The sequence below is a fragment of the Dromiciops gliroides genome, chromosome 1, assembly GCF_019393635.1.
Source record: "Dromiciops gliroides isolate mDroGli1 chromosome 1, mDroGli1.pri, whole genome shotgun sequence".
In the NCBI taxonomy this organism is placed as follows: Eukaryota; Metazoa; Chordata; class Mammalia; order Microbiotheria; family Microbiotheriidae; genus Dromiciops; species Dromiciops gliroides.
This window is the reverse complement of record NC_057861.1, coordinates 1,621,625-1,641,192: the sequence shown is the minus strand read 5'-3', so window position 1 is coordinate 1,641,192 and position 19,568 is coordinate 1,621,625. Positions and strand designations below refer to the sequence as shown.

The window sequence follows — 19,568 nt, the reverse complement described above, 5'->3', positions numbered from 1 at the left end:
CTCTTTGCTTTCCAAATGGACAAGCATATATTATTACTCCTATGAATGATTTATGACCCACAGTAGATTTCCAGATTAAACCTGTTACACATTATTGATTTTGGGGGGCAATAGTTTTCTTTCTAAAATGAAAAAAAACCATATGAAGAGTGTTTTGTGTTTTGATTTTGGAAACCTATAATTGACCTATGTATGTCTTCATTAGTTTTAAATGGTGGTGTGTTTTGTTTTTTGTTTTGTTTTGTTTTGTTTTTGGAGTATGAAGTTTTAGTTGTATAAAAACAGGCATCCAATAGTGAGAAAGGAGCTAGAAAAATCTAAAATAATATAAAAAAGGATTTCCACTGTAATGTAGCTGAGTAATAGGCATCTAAACTATGATTGAAAACCTTGAATGAAAATGACCTTACTGTAAAAACAACTCATTCTTCTTCATGCATAATTAATATCATGATAATTTTTAGGAAACAAGTCTTCCTTTCATCTCCTCTAAATCTCCTTTTATATAATATATGGATGAACAAAATAAAATACTGAGTGCTTATCATGATCCAAATACTGTCCTAAGCTTGGAGATATTAATACATAAATCAGTTTAGTCTTTCTTCCAATATTTTATATTTATATTGGAGAAGACAAGATATATAGTAGTGTATTACTGAGGAAGGAATATTTTGTTCTAATAATTCATTGTGCTGCTGAGTGGAGACATGGAGCAAGCTATTCTCATGTCCTTTCCATGAATGGTAGTGTTGATTTCATTTCTGTGTCCTGATGTGGAGGTGGAAAACAATAAGTATTAGTAAGAAATTAGTAGAGTGGAGTAGGGAAATTTAGGATCTAGATTGGACTAGATATGAAGAACTATCACCTATGACAAGTCTCTGTTTTGAAATTTCTGGTTGGAGGCAGAAGCTGGTTATGCCAAATTTAATAATCTAGATTCAAGTGAGATGGTTAATGAATATTTGAATCACCTAGATTTGATGGAACTGCCTTATTATCCAAAGGAGTTTTATGAAACCCTGGATTGATAGGATTAATAGGAACAAAATGCCCTTCAAGTGAACTCCAAACTGAACTCAGATGGATAGCAGATTAGTCCCTACCTAGTGACTTCTTTTCCCTCAGGATAGTAAGTCCCTATCTTATGGTAACATCTGGGAGGCCTCATCCTTGCCAAACCCTTTTTTGGAATCCTGTAATCTTATCATGATGCTGGGGTATTTCCTCCATACTTGCTATAACTGGAATTGTTCCTATATCATATTATTGAAGCTAACAACACTCTGTAACCAATAGACAAAAAAACCTTATATAGCCTCAGAAAAATTAAGATATTTGAGAACTTTCCTTCTGTACAGTTCTCAGCATGTCATGCTTGTTTGTTATTGGGGTGAAATAAATCTGTGCTTAGTTTTCCTATCCATTCTCTGATCTGATTTTCTGTGAGGTACCTACTTCTGTTAGGATAGGCAAAAATAACCTTCTCTGAGCTGTCCATGTGAATTCTGGTTCTGTTTATCTTGTAGGAGGATTGGTATGAAAATCATATTTAATTTTCAACAAGCTATAACAAAAAGACATGGGATTCATGCACCTTGAGTACAGTGTAATTGATTATGAAGGGGTGACATCTGCAAAGTATTTATTTTTTTGTTTTTCTCTTTTTCTGGGTTTGGTGCAGTTGGGTGGACATGCCTGGGGTCATACAGTGGGTGAGTGTCTTGTGCCTGAGGCCAAATTTGGGCTAGGGTCTTCCTGGGTCCCAAGTGGATTCTTTGTCCCCTGCGTCACCTTGCTGCCCCATGATGATATCTTTAGGGTAAAATTGATGTGTGAGAGGAATGCACTGGGTGAGGGGTAAAGGGAGAGGTAAAATGGGGTGAAATTCTACATGAAAGAAACAGCAAAGGGCTTCTAGAGTGGGGGGAGAGATGAGAGAGTACAGTAAATGAACTTTACACTCATCAGAATAGGCTCAAAGGCCTTAATCTTTTCAGAGTTGGCTCAAGGAGGGATTAATATATACACCCAACTGGATGGAGTAATCTATTTAAGCTGGGCAGTAAATGAACCTAACACTCATCAGAATTGGCTCAAGGAGGGAATAACATACACCCTCAATTGATCGGAGTTATTTATCTAACTCTGTAAGAATATAGGACAGGAAGGGCATAAGGAGGGTGGGTCAAAAGATGGGAGGTCAGTTTAGAGGAGGGGACAGTCAGAAGCAAATCCCTTTTGAGGAGAGATAGGGTAAAAGAAGATAGATAGTAGAGTAAATGTCATGGGGAAGGGAATAGGATGAAGGGAAAAACAGTCAACAATAGTAATTGTGAAAAAGAGGAAAAGGAAAAAATTGTGCAAAAAATCTTAATAGCAACTTTTTGTGATGGCTAAGAATTGGAAACCAAAGTCATGTCCATCAATTGGGTAATGACTGAACAAGTAGTGGTATATGATTTTAATGGAATATGATTGTTCTATAAGTAATGACAAGAAGGATGATTTCAGAAAAACCTGGAAAGACTCATATGAACTGATATAAAGTGAAGCAAGCAGAAACAGGAGGACATTAAGCACAGCAACAACAGTAATGTTCCATGAGCAATTGTGAATGACTTAACTACTTTCAGCAATACAATGATCCAAGACAATACCAAAGGGCAAATGATGAAGCATACTATCCACTTTCAGAGAAAGAACTGACATTGATTGAACACAGACTAAAAAAAATTTTTTAAAGAGTCCTTGTGGATTATACATATATAACCTATATCAGATTCATTGCTGTTTTGTGGAGGGGGGAGGAAAGGGAGGGAGGAAGAAAAATTTGGAACTCGAAATCTTATGAAAATGAGTGTTGAAAACTAGCTTTACATGTAACTGGGAAAAATAAAATATAGGTTTGTTATGAAAAAAAAAAAGAAAATGCTCAGTCAGACAATAAGTTCTCATGAATGGGAGATAGCAAAGAGACTAATGTCACTTGATCACAGAGCATATCAAGGGGAAAAGGAAGCAAGAAGACTGAAAAGGTAAAAAGTGGCGAGTTTCTGAAGGGCTTTAAAAGGTAGGTCAAGGCTAACATGCTGCTGCCCTGATAGGATGTGTGGTAAAATATGAAAGTTTTTAACAGTCGGTTAGGATAACTGAAAGACGCCAGTTTTTCAAGGACCACCCTTTTGGGGAGGAGATGAACAGTCCGCCTGCTGCGCATGTCAGACTGCCTGCCGGGTACAGTCCGCCTGCTGCGCATGTCAGACTGCCTGCCGGGTTTTTTGACTTCCGGGGTGGAGAGAACGAGAGTAGCCTTTTTTGCCGGCTTGGCGGGACTCCTGGCGGCGCGGCACAGACGGTCTGACTCACTCCAAAGGTGGCCTAAATCGGTTTGGTGAGTTTTTATAAGGAATATAGGCTAAGCCTAGATTTAAGACGATTTGTACTGTATTTCTATTTTCCTATCCTTCTAATCAACAACACCTTATATACAATAAAGGCTCTATCTAGAAAACCAGAAGCTTCTTCCATTTACTAGTCTGGGAGATAAATTAAGGGAAGGGTTAAGTAGGGGAGATTTATGATCTAATATCCAATTTTAAATCTCACAGATGTCTCACTTTAGGCTAATTCCTTGCACTAGTCATACTATTTGACTCTTACTTCATGCTTCCCCTTCTTCAGGTGCCTTTTTAACCCTTCTCCATGCCAATCTGTCTAAACTTTTGACGTTTTACTTTTAGGATTTGTAGTGGCAGCCTAGTAGGCCTGGGTCCAGTTAGGGGACACTATGACCATGAGCAGGACACTCTGACTATGAGAAATAATACAGCTGATCAGCTTGCTGGGGTCACTTATAGAGTACTCTTCCCTTGGAAATGCAAAACAGTTAACCAGATAGGGGTCAGTCAAACAGATAATGAAGTGGACTTGTCATGGGTACCCAGAAAGTTAAATGCCTTGAAATTTATAACAGGAGTCTAAGTGGAACCCAGATGCTCTTGTTATGTGATTAGGACAAGGTAGTGATGATAACCTTGAGGCTCCCAAATGTTTCAAGCACCCCCACTCCCCAACAGCTGTAACTTTTCAGCTTCAAGTCTCCCCCAATTCCCCTATAAAAGCATTGTCTTTACTTTGGCTGATTGAGGAATGTGCCATAAATCTGCTCTTCCCCCGGAGTTGAAGTTTAGACTTCTTCTCTGGGTCATATCCCCTTGTGCCAAATAATGAAAACTTTTACTTAAATTTTGAAAAAAAAGGGAAAGAAAGTGAAAGGAGAAGGAGAAAAAAAGATATACCTCCAACCCAATGCAGAATGCTAGAAAATAGCAAGGAGAGATAAGGTTTTCTTAAATAAGCAATGTAAATAAATAGAAAAATAACCCAATAGAATGAGAAGAAAAAGATCTCTTCAGAAAATTTGGAATATCAAGATAACATTTCATACAAAAATGGGCATGATAAAAGACAAAAATGGTAGGGAGTTAACACAAGTAGAGAGATTAAGATAGCCAAATGTGAAGAGGAATTAAGGAGTCTCTTGATGACAGAAAAAAAGGAGACTAAAAAAAGCTGGCTTGAAAATTAAAATAAAAAACTGAACATCATGGCAACAGGTCCCATACCTTCCTGACAAAGAGAGTGAGAAGAAATGGAAGATGTGTTAGATTTTATACTTTTGGCTCAAAGGTCACTGCAAATGGAAACTGTAGCCATGAAAATAAAAGATGCTTGCTCCTTGGAAGGAAAGCTAATGCAATTATGGACAGCATACTAAAAACCAGTGACATCACCTTGCTAACAAAGGTTTGTATAGTAAAAGTTATGTTTCATTTTCCAGTATCAATGAATGACTGTGAAAGCTGGAGCATAAGGCAAGGTAGATGATGCAGAATTGAAGTTATCAAACTTTGATGCTGGAGAAGACTTGAGAAACCCTTGCACAACAAGATGATCAAGTCAGTTTATACTCAAAGAAATTAATTCATGCTATTTACTGTAAGGTCACAAAGTGAAAAGAGAAGACTCTGATGTTATGATGGAAAAGGAAAAGAGGATGAGAGAAGATGAGATAGCATTATGGGAACAAAAATTATGAACTTAGATAGACTTTGAGAGATAGGTGAGCATACAAGGGCCTGGCAAGCTATGGCCAATGGATCCATAAACTGTAGGATATGACTGAATGGCAGAGGAACAACAAAACTTGTATGCTTATGTTTGAGATGATTTGAAGATTTCCCTTAGAAATAGCAGATACTATGTTTGTATGTTGGGATTTTTCATTTTGTTTTGTTTTTTGTAGGACAATGATGGTTAATTGACTTTCCCAGGGTCACACAGCTAGTAAGTGTCAAGGGTCTAAGACTGGATTTTAACTCAGATCTTTCTGAGTCCACGGCCAGTGCTTTATCCACTGCACCACCTAGCTGCCACCACTGCAGATACTGTTACACTTACTCAAAAAAAAACTTAAATGAATATCTCAGATTTCAATCCTTTTATCTACTGGTTCAATGAATGTTCCCATTTTATGGTATTAAGTGTAAGAAGAATTATAAGATTGAGTTTTAAGAACATTCTCATGACTTACATCACCTTTAATTTGTAAGGGAATTCAAAGGACAAAGTGGATGTTTTCAGAATTGAAGACAGCTGATTCCAGGTAACCAGCTTAAAAAGAATAGCTCAAATCAAATTCTGGAGAAAGAGAAGCAAATAAATGTCAGAATGAGAAATTCCACAAGCCCAAGACAACCAAAGAACTCAGAAGAAGAAGTCTGTGACACAGGGCTTGTGTCTGGCTTGGTTGTCTTGTGGATACAACACCAGTGGTGGTTTTGGTGGTAAAAATAGTAGCAGCAGGATCTATGACAGCTTTCAAGCTAGAGATAATAAGTGCATCAGGCAACTTGTCAGAAGGAGAATATAGGGGAAAGATGCCAGCACTCAATACAATAGTAGACAATATTTGGGAATTCTATTGCCTATACTCAATTCTGGGTCAAAGTTTAAAGTTGGAAGGAACTGCTTCTGTTCTTAAGGAAGCAGAGTCCCTGAGGAGGAGTAGTAATTGTAATTCAGTGGGAGCCATTGCCCAGAGGAACAGTATAATTTTCTCCACCAAGAGAACAGAGACCTAGTTATCACTCTATCTGGGATGCACTCAAACTTTCAAATTCCCTTGAACTACAAAGCTTGTTACAGTGTTGCAACCCCACTCCATGAGTAAAATATCCTAAGTTTAACATAAAAATCAAAGTCAAGAAACAGGCTTGAAAAGCCACAAAAATCTATTATGGTAACAAGGAAGGTTAAGGCACAAAGTCAGAAGATGAAAATGAAGTGAAATTGGCTACAAGAAGGGGCAGCCAGGTGGTCCCGTGCATAAAGCATCAGCAGTGGTTCCAGGAGTACCTGATTTCGAATCTGGCCTCGGATACTTGACACTTACTGGATGTGTGACCCTGGGCAAGTCACTTAACCCTCATTGCCCTGCAAAAAAAAAATCAGCTACAAGAAAAATCTAAAAGAATGAAAATCCTTCAATTGAATAGAAGTCAAACAAGAATTCCTGGAAATCCAAGAAATTATGTTCAGTCTCAAATAAAAGTGATAGAGGAGGGTGCAGCCAAGATGGCAGAGAGAAGGCAGCAAGTTGCCTGAGCTCTCCTTCAGTTCCCTCAAAAAAGCCCATTAAATAAAATCTCAACGTATTCTGAAACTACAGAACCTATAAAAAGACAGAGAGACACAGTCTTCCAACATGAGTTAATTTAGAAGACTTCAGGAAAGGTTGGTCTCACTCAGGCAAAAGGGAGATGCAGCACATTGCAGTGTGAAGGGAGTTGGGCCAAGTCAGCAGGAAGCTCTAGGCCATAGCTGAGCAACTGAGGCCCCTTGATCCTGACTCAGCAAGCTGGTGGTGTGGCAGATCACTGGTGAGACCCAACAGCACCAGTTGAGAGGGCAACAGCACCAGATGAGAAGGCAGGCTGCCAAATAGAGGACCACCCATAGGACAGGCATGACCAAGCCTAGCTGTCAAAGCACACCAGAGAAAGTGCAGGGAGAAAGTCCAGGGTGGTGAAAAATCCACAAGCCTCAGAGGCCGCAGAGTAAAAAGCCAGTGACACAGCCCCTATCCCCCAGTACAAGAAGCTTGAAACAGTGACCCTTGGGCCCCAGGAGCAGACCTCAACTTTAAAAAAAATAAGCTGCAATATGAGTAAGAAACAGAAAAGAGCTCTTATCATCGAGACCTAGTGTGTCAACAGGGAAGAGCTAAACACAAACTCAGATGAGGACAATACTTTCAAATTGCTTACATGTGAAGCTTCAAGAGGGAAGATGAATTGGTCTGAAGACCAAAAAGCCTTCTTGGAAGAGCTCAAAAAGGATTTTAAAAATCAATTGAGAGAGGTTGAAGAAAAAAGGGGGAGAGAAATGAAAGCAACACAAGAAAATTATGAAAAAAGAATCAGTAGCTTGGAAAAGGAAGCACAAAGATTGACTGAAGAAAACAATTCCTTAAGAAATTCATTTGGCCAAATGGGAAAAAAGCACATAATCTCACTGAAGAAAACAATGCCTTAAAAATTTGAATCGGACAGTTGGAATCTAATGATTCCATGAGACACTAGGAATCAGTCAAACAGAATCAAAAGAATGAAAAAAATGGAAGAAAATCTGAAATACCTAATTGAAAAGACAACTGACCTGGAAAACAGATCCAGGAGAGACAATTTGAGAATCATTAGACTGCCCGAAAGCCATGATCAGAAAAAGAGTCTAGACACCATATTCCAGGAAAATATCAAGGAGAATTGCCCTGATATTATAGAATCAGAGGATAAAAATCATCATTGAAAGAATCCACGGTTCACCTCCTGAAAGAGACCCCAAAAGGAAAACTCCAAGGAATATTGTACCCCAATTCTAGACTTATCAGTTGAAGAAGAAAATACTCCAAGCAGCCAGAAAGAAGCAATTTAAATATCATGGATCCACAGTCAGGCTTTCACAATACCTGGCAGCTTCAAAATTAAAGGATTGCAAGGCTTGGAATATGATATTCTGGAATGCAAAGGAGCTTGGATTGCATCCAAGAATCTACTACCCAGCAAAACTGATCATTCACTTTCAGGGGGAAAGATGGATATTCAATGAAATTGGGGACTTTCAAGGTTTCCTGATGAAAAGACCAGAAATTAATAGAAAATTCAATCTTAACATACAAGACTCAAGAGAAATTTAAAAAGGTAAATGGGGAAAAAGTTTCTCAATAAGGTTAAACTGTTTACATCCCTACATGGGAAAATAATACTTATAACTCTTGAGAACTGTATATGTATTTGGGCAGACAGAAGGATTATACACAGAGGGTATAAATATAAATTTTTGTCGATGTGATGATATAAAGAAAATTAAGGGGTTAAAAAGTTTATGGGGAGGAGAGGAAAGGAGAGGTGGAATGGAATTAATTCCATCATATGAAGAGGTGCAAAAACCCCATTACAATAGAGAGAAAGAAGGGAGGGGTGAACATGGTTTCAACCTTATTCTCATTAGATTCAATTCAAAGAGGGAATAACATATACATTCATTTGGATAAAGAAATTTAGCTTATTCTTTTTTGTTTTGGTTTGGTTTTGTGGGGTAATGAGGGTTAAGTGACTTGCCCAGGGTCACACAGCTAGAAAATGTGTAGTGTTTAAGGTTGGATTTGAACTCAGGTCCTTGTGAATCCAGGGCCAGTGCTTTATCCACTGTGCCACCTAGCATCCCTAGCTTATTCTTTAGGGAAGTAGAAGGGTAAGGGGCAAAGGGGGGTGATAGGAGGGCAGAAGCAGGAGAGAAAAGGGTAAAGAAAAGGGAGAAGGGCTGATAAAAGTGTGGGCAGATTGGGGGAGGCAGGGGTAAGAAGCAAAACATTGGTGAGAAGGAACAGGGTGAAAAGAAAGGTGAAAAAGTAAAAGGGGGAAAATAGGATAGAGGGAAATAGACATTTAGTAATAATAATTGTGATTGTGAATCAGATGAACTCTGCCATAAAATGGAAGTGAATAGCACAGTGGATTAAAAAAAAGAATCCTATGATATGTTGTTTATAAGAAACACATTTGAAGCAGAGAGATATACACAGAGTAAAGGTAAAAGGTTGGAGCAGAATATATTATGCTTCAGCTGAAGTAAAAAGGCAGGGGTAGCAATCCTTATCTCAGACAAAGAAAAGGCAAAAAAAGATCTAATTAAAAGAGATAAGGAAGGAAACTACATCTTGCTAAAAAGTACATAGATATTGAAGTAGTATCAATACTAAATATGTGTGTGCCAAGTGGTATAGCATCCAAATTCTTAGAGGACAAGTTAAATGAGCTAAAAGAGGAAATAGACAGCACAACTATGCTAGTGGGGGATCTGAATCTTCCCCTCTCAGAATTAGATAACTCTGGACACAAAATAAATAAGAAAGAAGTTAAAGAGGTGAATAGAATGTAAGAAAAGTTAAATATGATAGATGTCTGTAGAAAACTGAATGTGGATAGAAAGGAATATACCTTTTTCTGTGGTACATGATACATATTCAAAAATTGACCATGTATTAGGGCACAAAAACCTCATGGTCAAATGTAGAAAGGTAGATCATGATGCAATAAAAATTACATGTAATAAAGAGCCATGGAAAGGTAGTCTGAAAATTAATGGAAGCTAAATAATTTCATTCTAATGAATGAGTAGGTCAAACAACAAATCATAGAAACAATCAATAACTTCATCCATGAGAATGACAATAATGAGATAACATACCAGAATTCTATGGGAGGCAGCCAAAGCAGTGCTTAGGGGAAATTTTATATCTCTAAATGCTTACATGAAAAAAAAGAGAGAAAGTGATCAATGAATTGGGCATTATACTTAAAAACCTAGAAAAAGAACAAATTAAAAATACCCAATTAAATACTAAATTGGAAATCCTGAAAATCAAAGGACAAATTAATAAAATTGAAAGCAAGAAAACTATAGAATTAATCAATAAATCTAAGAGTTGGTTTTATGAAAAAAACAATAAAATAGGTAAACCTTAGGTTAATTTGATTTAAAAAAAGAAAGAAGAAAACCAAATTACCAGTATCAAAAATGAAAGGGGTGATTTCACCACTAATGAAGTGGAAATTAAAGCAATAATGAGGAACTATTTTGCCCAACTGTATGCCAATAAATTTGGCAATCTAAATGAAATGGATGAATATTTACAACAATACAAATTACCCAGGTTAACTGAAGAGGAAATAAAATCCTTAAATAAGCCTATATTAGAAAAAGAAATTGAACGAGCCATTAATGAACTCTCTAAGAAAAATCTCCAGGGACAGATGGGTTTACAAGTGAATTCTTTTTTTTTTTTTTTTTTGGCGGGGCAATTGGGGTTAAGTGACTTGCCCAGGGTCACACAGCTAGTTAGTGTTAATTGTCTGGGGCCGGATTTGAACTCAAGTATTCCTGAATCCAGGGCCAGTGCTCTATCCACTGCGCCATCTAGCTGCCCCACAAGTGAATTCTACTAAACATTTAAAGAACAATTAATTCCAATTCTATACAAATTCTTTGGGAAAATAGTTGAAGTAGTTCTAACAAATCCCTTTCATGAGACAAATATGGTGTCGATACCTAAACCAGGCAGAGCCAAAAAAGAGAAAGAAAATTACAGACCAATTTCCCTAATGAATATTGATGCTAAAATTTTAAATAAGATATTAGCAAGGAGATTACAGCAAGTGATCACCAGCAAAATACATTATGAACAGGTGGGATTTATACCAGGAATGCAGGGCTGATTCAACTTTAGGAAAACTATCAACATAATCAACCACACCAATAAGAAAATTAACCAAAATCATATGATTATCTAAATACATGCAGAGAAACCTTTTGATAAAATACAGCACCCATTCCTGATAAAAACACGAGAGAGCATAGAAATAGGTGGAGCTTTCCTTAAAATAATAAGCAGCATCTACCTCAAACCATCAGCAAACATTATATGTAATGGAAATAAGTTAAAGGCCTTCCCAATAAGATCAGGGGTGAAACAGGGATGTCCATTATCACCTCTATTATCTAATATTGTACTAGAAATGTTAGCTTTAGCAATCAGAGAAGAAAAAGGAATTAAAGGAATTAGAATAGGCAAGGAGGAAACAAAACTATGACTCTTTGCAGATGATATGATGGTATTCTTAGAGAATCCTAAAGAATCAACTAAAAAACTGCTAGAAACAATTAACAAATTTAGCAAAGTAGCAGGATATAAAATAAATCCACACAAATCATCAGCATTTCTATACATGACCAACAAAGTCCAGCAGCAAGAAATAGAAAGAGAAATTCCATTTAAAGTAATGATAGACAATATAAAATACTTGGGAGTCTACTTGCCAAGACACACCCAGGAACTCTATGAACACAATTAAAAAACACTTTTCACACAAATCAAATCAGACCTAAATAATTGGAAGGATATCAAGTGCTCATGGATAGGCTAAGCTAATATAGTAAAAATGACAATTCTACCAAAAATAATTTGCTTATTCAGTGCCATACCAATCAGACTATCTAAAAATTATTTTGTAGAGTTAAAAAAAATAATAATATTCATCTGGAAAAAAGTCAAGAATATAAAGGGAACTTATTTTTAAAATTCACAGGAAGGTGGGGTAGCTGTACCAAATGTGAAGCTTTACTATAAAGTGGCAGTCATCAAAAATATTTGGTATTGTCTAAGAAATAGAGTGGTGGATCAATGAAATAGGTTAGGCACAGGAGACACAGTAATAAATGGCTTTAGTAATGTACTGTTTGATAAACCCAAAGACTCCAGCTTCTGGGATAAGAACTCAGTATTTGAAAAAAAAACTTCTGGGAAAACTGAAGGATAGTATGGCAATACTGAAGGATACTATGGCAATTAGACATAGACCAACATCTTATACCTTATACAAAGATAAGGTCAAAATTGGTACATGATTTAGACATAAAAGGTGATGCCATAGTTAAATTAGGAGAGGAAGGAATAGTCTACCTTTCAGATCTTTGGAAAGGAGAACAGTTTATGACCAAACAAGAGATAGAGAATATTATGAAATGCAAAATGGATGATTTTGATTACATTAAATTAAAAAGGTTTTTTACAAACAGAAGCAATGCATCCAAAATTAGAATGGAGACAGAAAACTGGGAAACAATTTTTATAGCCAGTGTCTCTGACAAAGACCTCATTTCTAAAATATATCAGGAACTAAATCAAATTTATAAGAATTCACGTCATTCACCAATTGAGAAATAGTCAAAGGATATGAACAGGCAGTTTTCTAATGAAGAAACCAAAGCTATCTATTCCCATATGAAAAAATGCTCTAAATCACTATTGATTAGAGAAATGCAAATTAAAACAACTCTGAGGTACCACCTGACACCTATCAGATTGGCTAAAATGACAAAAAAGGAAAATAATAAATGTTGAAGAAGCTGTTGAAAAATTGGAACAGTAATGCACTGTTGGTGGAACTGTGAACTGATCCAACCATTCTGGAGGGCAATTTGGAATTATGCCCAAAGGGCTATAAAGCTGTGCATAACCTTTGAACCAGCAATACCACTACTAGGTCTTTTCCCAAAGAGATAATAAAAATGGGAAAAGGACCCACATGTACAAAAATATTTATAGCTACTCTTTATGTGGTGGCAAGGAATTGGAAATTGAGGGGATACCCTTCAATTGAGGAATGGCTGAACGAGTTGTGGTATATGAATGTAATGGGATTCTATTGTGCTGTAAGAAACAATGAGCAGGAGGAGTTCAGAGAAAGCTGGAAGGACTTGCATGAACTGATGATGAGTGAGATGAGCAGAACCAGAAGAACATTGTACACAGTATCAACAACATTGTGTGCTGATCAAGTTTGATGGACTTGACTCCTCTTGGAAATATAATGGTTGAAGATAGTTTCAAAGGACTCGTGATGGAAAATGCTCTCCAAATCCAGGGGAAAAAAAGAACTATGGAATCTAGATGCAGTTTGAACCATACTATCTCTTTTTTTGTTTTTTGTTTTTCCTTTTTGTTCTGATTCTTCATGCACAGCATGACTAATGCAGGAATGTTTAATGAGATTGTACATATATAACTTATATCAGATTCCTAGCTGTCTTGGGGAGGAGGGAGGAAGGAAGACAGGGAGAAAAAATTGAAACTAGAAATCTTATAAAAACAAATGTTGCAAATTTTTCTACATGTAACTGGAAAATAATAAAATACTTTTAAGGAAAAAAGTGGTAGAGGAAAATTTGAGATAGTGAGAGTGAGGGAAGATTAGAAAAAGACAATAATTTGATAAAATATCCCCTAAAAACACAATTGGCCAAACACAAATAAATGTTAAAAAATTTCTGAAGAAAATAATTCCTTAAAAACTGAATTGGGCAAGTTCAAGTAAATGACTCCTTGAGCCATCAAGATAAAAGATAACAAGGTCAAATAAATGAAAAAAATAATAGAAAATGTGAACTATCTCATCAGGAAAAAAAAAACTACTGATTTATAAAATAAATTAAGAAGGGATACCTTAAGAACTATCAGACTGCCTGAAAGCTATGATCAAGGAAAGAGTTTAGATTTAAAATTTCAAGAAATCATAAAGGAAAAATTTCCCCAAATCCTAGAACAAGAGGGGAAAATAGGGATTGAAAGAATCCACTGCTCACCCCGAGAGACCCTAAAGTAAAACGTCCCAGAAATATTATAGCCAAATTCCACATTGCAAAGGTCAAAGAGAAAATACTTCAAGCACCTAGTGAGAAACCATACAAATATCCTTGAACCACATTAAGGATAACATAAGATTTAGCAGCTACTACATTAGAATGGAATGGAATATGGTATTGCAGAAGGCAAAGAACACAAGGATTACAACCAAGAATAACCTAAGCAACAAAATTTTGCCTAATCCTACTTGAAGAAAAAAGTTGTTATTTAATGATAAAAGATTTTTTAGAATTCCTGCTGAAAAGATCAGAGATGAATAGAAAATTTGACTTTCCAATACAAGCATTAAATAAATAAGAAAAAGGCAAAATAAAAGAGAAATGTGACTGAATAAACTTATGAATGTAGACATTTCTATATGGGAATATGGTACATATAACTTATCATACTTATGGTGCTCTCACCATACCTTACCATAACTCATCATAATTTTTCTCTCCAAAACGTGCACCTTCCACGCAAATCTCGTACTTTTGAAAAATAACATACTATTCAAAAAACAAATCAAAACACAGAGGACTAACATAAATTAACTGATTTTAAAAGGTAATACACATAGAGTGAGATATAATGGACTGGATGATCATCTGGAAGTCTGGGTATGTAAGTTCTAGTCCCAAATCTTGAAGCAGTGAATTGAGTACCATTGAGTAAACATTTTAACTTCTATAATATTTGATGACCTGGTCTTGGTAATGGACAAGTATATCCAGGTTTCCTGAACATCCTTTCCAGGAGAGCCTTTCATGGGTTGGAAGCTCAATGACTCTAATTCCACTCTTGCCTTACAACCTGGGTGATGTTCCAGCATCATCTTCTCTGATGATTGAGTCAGCTGCATGATGCAGTGGTTAGACGGTTCAAGTGGGGTCAAGGACACCTGAGCCCAAATCTTGCCACAGACACTTATTAGCTTCATAATCTGAGAAAAGCAATTTAACTTTTTCCAGTCTTAGTATCCTTCCATTTAATATAGGCATAACAATTATACCTCCCTTATCATTTTGTTTTGATCATCAAAAGAAATACATGTGTAAAGTGCTTTTCAAATCTTAAAGTACTCCATAAACACTACATATTGTTGTTGTCATAGTATTACTCTTATACTTATAAATTTAATTTTGGTGGATAAAGGCATAAAAAATATAAATAACACTCACCTGTGGAAACTTGTAGAGGTCCAGCAATGTCCCCATCTGGAAAGAGAGAGCTGATGTGGCTCCTCCAATAACAGCCATAGACTTGTCCTGTTCCTTACATCTGAAGTTGGGAATGAACTGGCCCAGCCCAGACAGCCACTGCAGGGAGCTCTCCAAGGTTCTCTCATCACTGTGGTATGTGTTGTAGAGGTGGAATCCCAGGGAAATGTTGGGCAACAGACTGGGATCCCTGTTTATCTCCTCTATAGCAAATACTAGGGCTAGTGTTTGTTGGTAATTTTTGTGCAGCCACCTGTGGGGTGCCAGGGGAAGGGGGGAGTAAGTGTCATAGAACATTATGAAAGCCTTCAAAGAGAATAAATTTCAGAAGGATGAATCCCCCAGTCACTTGAGTTAAAAATAAGGACTCCAATGGTTTTTCAGGTCATTTCATTGGTATTAAAATACCATTCCCCATGTAACTTATTCCTATATGCTTCCCTTCTGATTGTATTTATACAGAGAGAGAGAGAGAGAGAGAGAGAGAGAGAGAGAGAGAGAGAGAGAGAGAGAGAGAGAATAGATAAACCAATAACTGTAATACAAGGGGGCAGTCCATCTGTTGAAGGTGAATGGCACTGGGATCTAAGAAAGGTAAGCAGAGGGAGGCCCCATCTTGTTAAATAAATAAGGGAAGCCTCCATGCCCCCATGAAACTTAGTATGATTTTGATTTATGAGTATTTGGGGAAGAGGTTGTTCCAAGAGGAGGAGATTAAACAAACAGCCTTACACAAATGTGGGAACAGGAGATACTGCATATTTAGGCCCCCAGTATTTTCCTCAGATGCTATAGGATATCTCCAATGAAAGGGAAAGTTATAAATTGGCCTTCTCTCCATCAACACTGCCTTCCTGACTACACAAGAATTGAGATGAGAAGACTAGAAAACCAAGTGATTTCAAAGATTACAATTTTGTACCAGGTCTTTAACCAGGAAGCCAATAGCAAAGAACACATATATCACTTATTCTTAGCAATGTTTTAAAGGTATTTGCAGCCCAGGAAGATTCCTACAGAAGTTACAACATCTTAGACAAACTGTACTTGTTTTAATGGAGACAGAAGATAAGCAGGATAGAATACCAGCACCTGGCTACCTCAATTAAGGTGATACATTCCCCACAATTTTTATTCCTGCCTTGAGAAGTCTTCTGAGAAATTAAGAACCTGTTTCCATTCCCTCCTTCATTCATTTTCCATTGAATTAGAATCAGGGAAAACAGAAGGATAGCCCCTACCCACAGCAAGGAGTGCTATTCTCAAGACCAAATTCAAAGACTTCATAGAGATTTAAAGGGCCCTTTAAATACAGCTTTTTTGTTTAAAGTTTCACCAAGGGAGGGGAGAATCTTCTTTTACCTCTAAGTCAAAACACTAATTCTGTCTTGTTGGTAAATAGAAAAGGAAAGCAACAACAGCATATGGAAATATTAAATGACTAAAATGATTTTATCCTTTAGAAAAAATAGACATAAATACTTGTTTCTCATTAGAGGAAAGGAAGGTGTAAAGGGAATTGAAATAAATGAGAAAGATTTACAAAATGACAGAAAATATAAAATAGAAACACAGACACACTTGGTTATAGGAAACTATAGCCAAAGAACTGTCCCATGTATTTCATAGTCTATCTTTCACAGGGTGAGTTGCCAACCTGTTACTCCTCAGCTATCACAAAGGGATATTTTTCAGGATTTAGTGCACTTTAGTCTGAATCCCATTTCTACAGTGCAGACTTAGAGGGGCCTGTGTGTGAGTGTTGCATTTCTAGACAAAGAGTGGCTGCTGCGTACAACAGAGTTTTTCTAAAGTGAATAGAGAGAGCACAAAAGTGTGGTCAGCAGCACAAATGCCACTATAGCTCCTCAAAGTCCCAAAACAGGAATACAATATCACTTGCCTTGGGCACCTCCACTTCAACAAAACTGACCTAGAGAAACCAAAACAAGCCTCTGACATGTCACCTAGAGAGGATCAGAATTCTCCAGACATCACTGAACAACAACAAACGTTCCACAAAGGCAATTTAAAATCTCACTCAGTACTTGAAGTACTCTCTTCCCAATAAACTCAGATCTCCTGAGCCCTCAGTTTTAGACTCTGTCCCAGGGTGATCTAGTCAGCTTTCTTTGGGCTTCCTGGGTTAGACAGCTCTGACTATCATGAACATGTAATGAGTGCCAAGAAGAAAAGAGGAAAATGTTAAATTCCTACACACATGAGAGAAGAAGACATAACAGGATATTTAACATTCATTGGGTGGGGTGGGGGGAAAGAAATACAATATCATCACTAGTGCCATGGCTAGCTAAAAGTTAGCACTCACTTGTTTTTAGACAGGCAAATGTAGAGAGGAAATATGAAAGCTTTAATTTTAAGGCTACAATGGATTTTTCACTGCACAATATCAGGACACTCTATAACAATAAATCCATCCTAGAATAGAAAATGGGCACAGGTTTCTGTTGCTTCTGGGTATTAACCAAATTCCAGGGGGCTTGGGTTCTAAGAAATTTGAGTACTTTCACGGTTTAAATATCAATATGAGGCCAGGTCAGGGAAGACAGGTGATAAAATACTGAACCTGCTCAGGACTGAGCTTCCTGGGTATGGGCTCTTTGCAGGGGCATATGAATGGGGAAGTGGAGGACAGGGGGTTACTCTGCTTAAATTTGAAAGTCAAACATAGGAGAAACTGACAAGACTGGAAATAATATTCAGACTCAAGAAGAAGGGGAGAGCACCCACTGTCTCCTGCTACATGGACCTGCCTTTCTGCTCCATCTATAAGGATCTCTTTGTAATTATCAAAGGGAAAATGAGCCCAGACAGGTAGAGAGAGACACTTACTGATAAGGCTTACAAGCTTTGTTAGGAGGACTTTCAAACAGTTCTCCTCCTGTTTCACTGTTTACTTCAACTGAGAACAAGGATAAAAAGATGCCAATCAGCAGGTCCCCATCTTGGGAAACTATGGGGTTAATCTTTGGAAAGCAGGGGAACTTCTCTGTCCTGTGCCCAGAACCTGGAAGCTGCAGCAGCAGAGATATGAGAAGGGAAGAAAGAAACTGAGAAATGCTTTTCTGAATATGGGGAAGCATCTCCCTGAAAATTAGCCAAAGATGTAACCCTGAGGAAACCAAGGAGCCACTGAGACCAGAGCAAAGTCTGGTGACTCAATCATGAATTGATGATCCACCATCATACATCCATCTGTAGATATCCAGGCTGTGGTCTGCCTGCCACACTTGAAGAATCACAAAGGGATATTAGTCAAGTCCAAGTCTAAGACAAGGACAAGGGTGCAAGATGAATAGATGTTTTATACTTTCACCAGCTTATAGAGTGAACTCTGTCTTACAGTACCTTTATTGTCATTCCAGTCTCCAAAGTGAAGTCTTGGTTGCTGAAGAACTCTGGAGACCAGACTGCCTGGGGCATCTCCAGCTGAGCTTCTGCATCCAAGGGAAAATCATAAGTACAAAATTATGTTTTGGATTCTCTTTCCCTTGATCCCAGCGGAGACTATAGTACAGAAGTGCCTTCCTAGGAAAGTAATTTCTATGACCTCGGTTCAGTAAATGGCCTGTCTGTATTGAACATCATGGAAAAATAATCCAGCAGGTGATAAAATTTTAAAAACAAAACCTCCAGCAACAGTAATTTCCCTGATGGACCATAAGGCTTATAGCCTTGATGGCCACCCCCCCCCCCCACACTTCTCTCTACTAGGTATAATGTAAGCTTCCTACTCAAGACTGAGTCTAATGTATTTTGAAGCTCTGTTTCAATTTTTGATTTGTTGGTTTCTGTTCTTCATCCTCAAAGAGGACCAAAATCACATTACTATGCAGCAGTCACATTACAATGTGTCTCACTGTGGCTGATCATCTGAATACAAGCTGGGAGGGGTCTACCATAAGTCTGGCACAAATACTGCACATTAACATTTGGGGTGGAGATGTCTCTGAATTTGTGCATCTCACATTTCTTCTGAGCAGCTGGAATGCACATAAATCCCCTCTCCTATTTGTCTCCTCACTCTTTGGGCAGGATCATGGCATTACAGTGTCAGAGATTGAAAAAGGGGCCTCAAAGGTTATTCACTCAAATAGGTTTATGATGAAATTCCTTTTTCCAATGACTAGCATTTCAAACATGGGCATCGTCATATTCTTTACCTGAAAGAAGCTATAATGAGGGAGCAGGCTATGATCAGGCAAGACTAGTGCCTCTGGAGTGAGGATGGCCAAGTCCTTTCCAGGATTTTTTTTTACCACTGGTGTCTACCTGATCCACCTGATTCTCACCTGTGGCTCTAAGAAGCTCTAGAACCCACAACCAGCATAGCCTCATAAAGCATTTCAGCAGATGGGCAAAGCCAGGTTGGGGGTAACCAGGGGGCCTCAAACACATTGGTGACTGTAGCAGGGGGTGCTCTACCCCAAGCATGTGAAGATGTTTTCTGGTGCAATGGGTGCATGAGAACCATTTGTTACAATGGCCATGAAGGCAGATGAAGCAATTTCTGTGGA

At 37.6% G+C, this 19,568-nt stretch overlaps 2 protein-coding genes across 3 annotated transcripts in view; both read right to left on the bottom strand.

Annotated features, from left to right (window-relative positions):
* LOC122736574 (vomeronasal type-2 receptor 26-like) overlaps positions 1-19,541 on the bottom strand; it is a 31,048-nt gene extending 11,507 nt beyond the window's left edge. Inside the window, exons 1-4 of the mRNA XM_043978899.1 lie at positions 19,477-19,541; positions 18,400-18,488; positions 17,884-18,163; positions 14,992-15,283 (exon numbers count right to left, since the gene is read on the bottom strand). Of these exons, the coding sequence (XP_043834834.1) occupies positions 14,992-15,283; positions 17,884-18,163; positions 18,400-18,488; positions 19,477-19,541 (726 nt within the window). The remainder of the gene's footprint in view (positions 1-14,991; positions 15,284-17,883; positions 18,164-18,399; positions 18,489-19,476) is intronic.
* The window catches only part of LOC122733853 (immunoglobulin lambda-1 light chain-like), a 773,472-nt gene that overhangs the window by 138,057 nt on the left and 615,847 nt on the right, over positions 1-19,568 (bottom strand). The window lies entirely within an intron of this gene.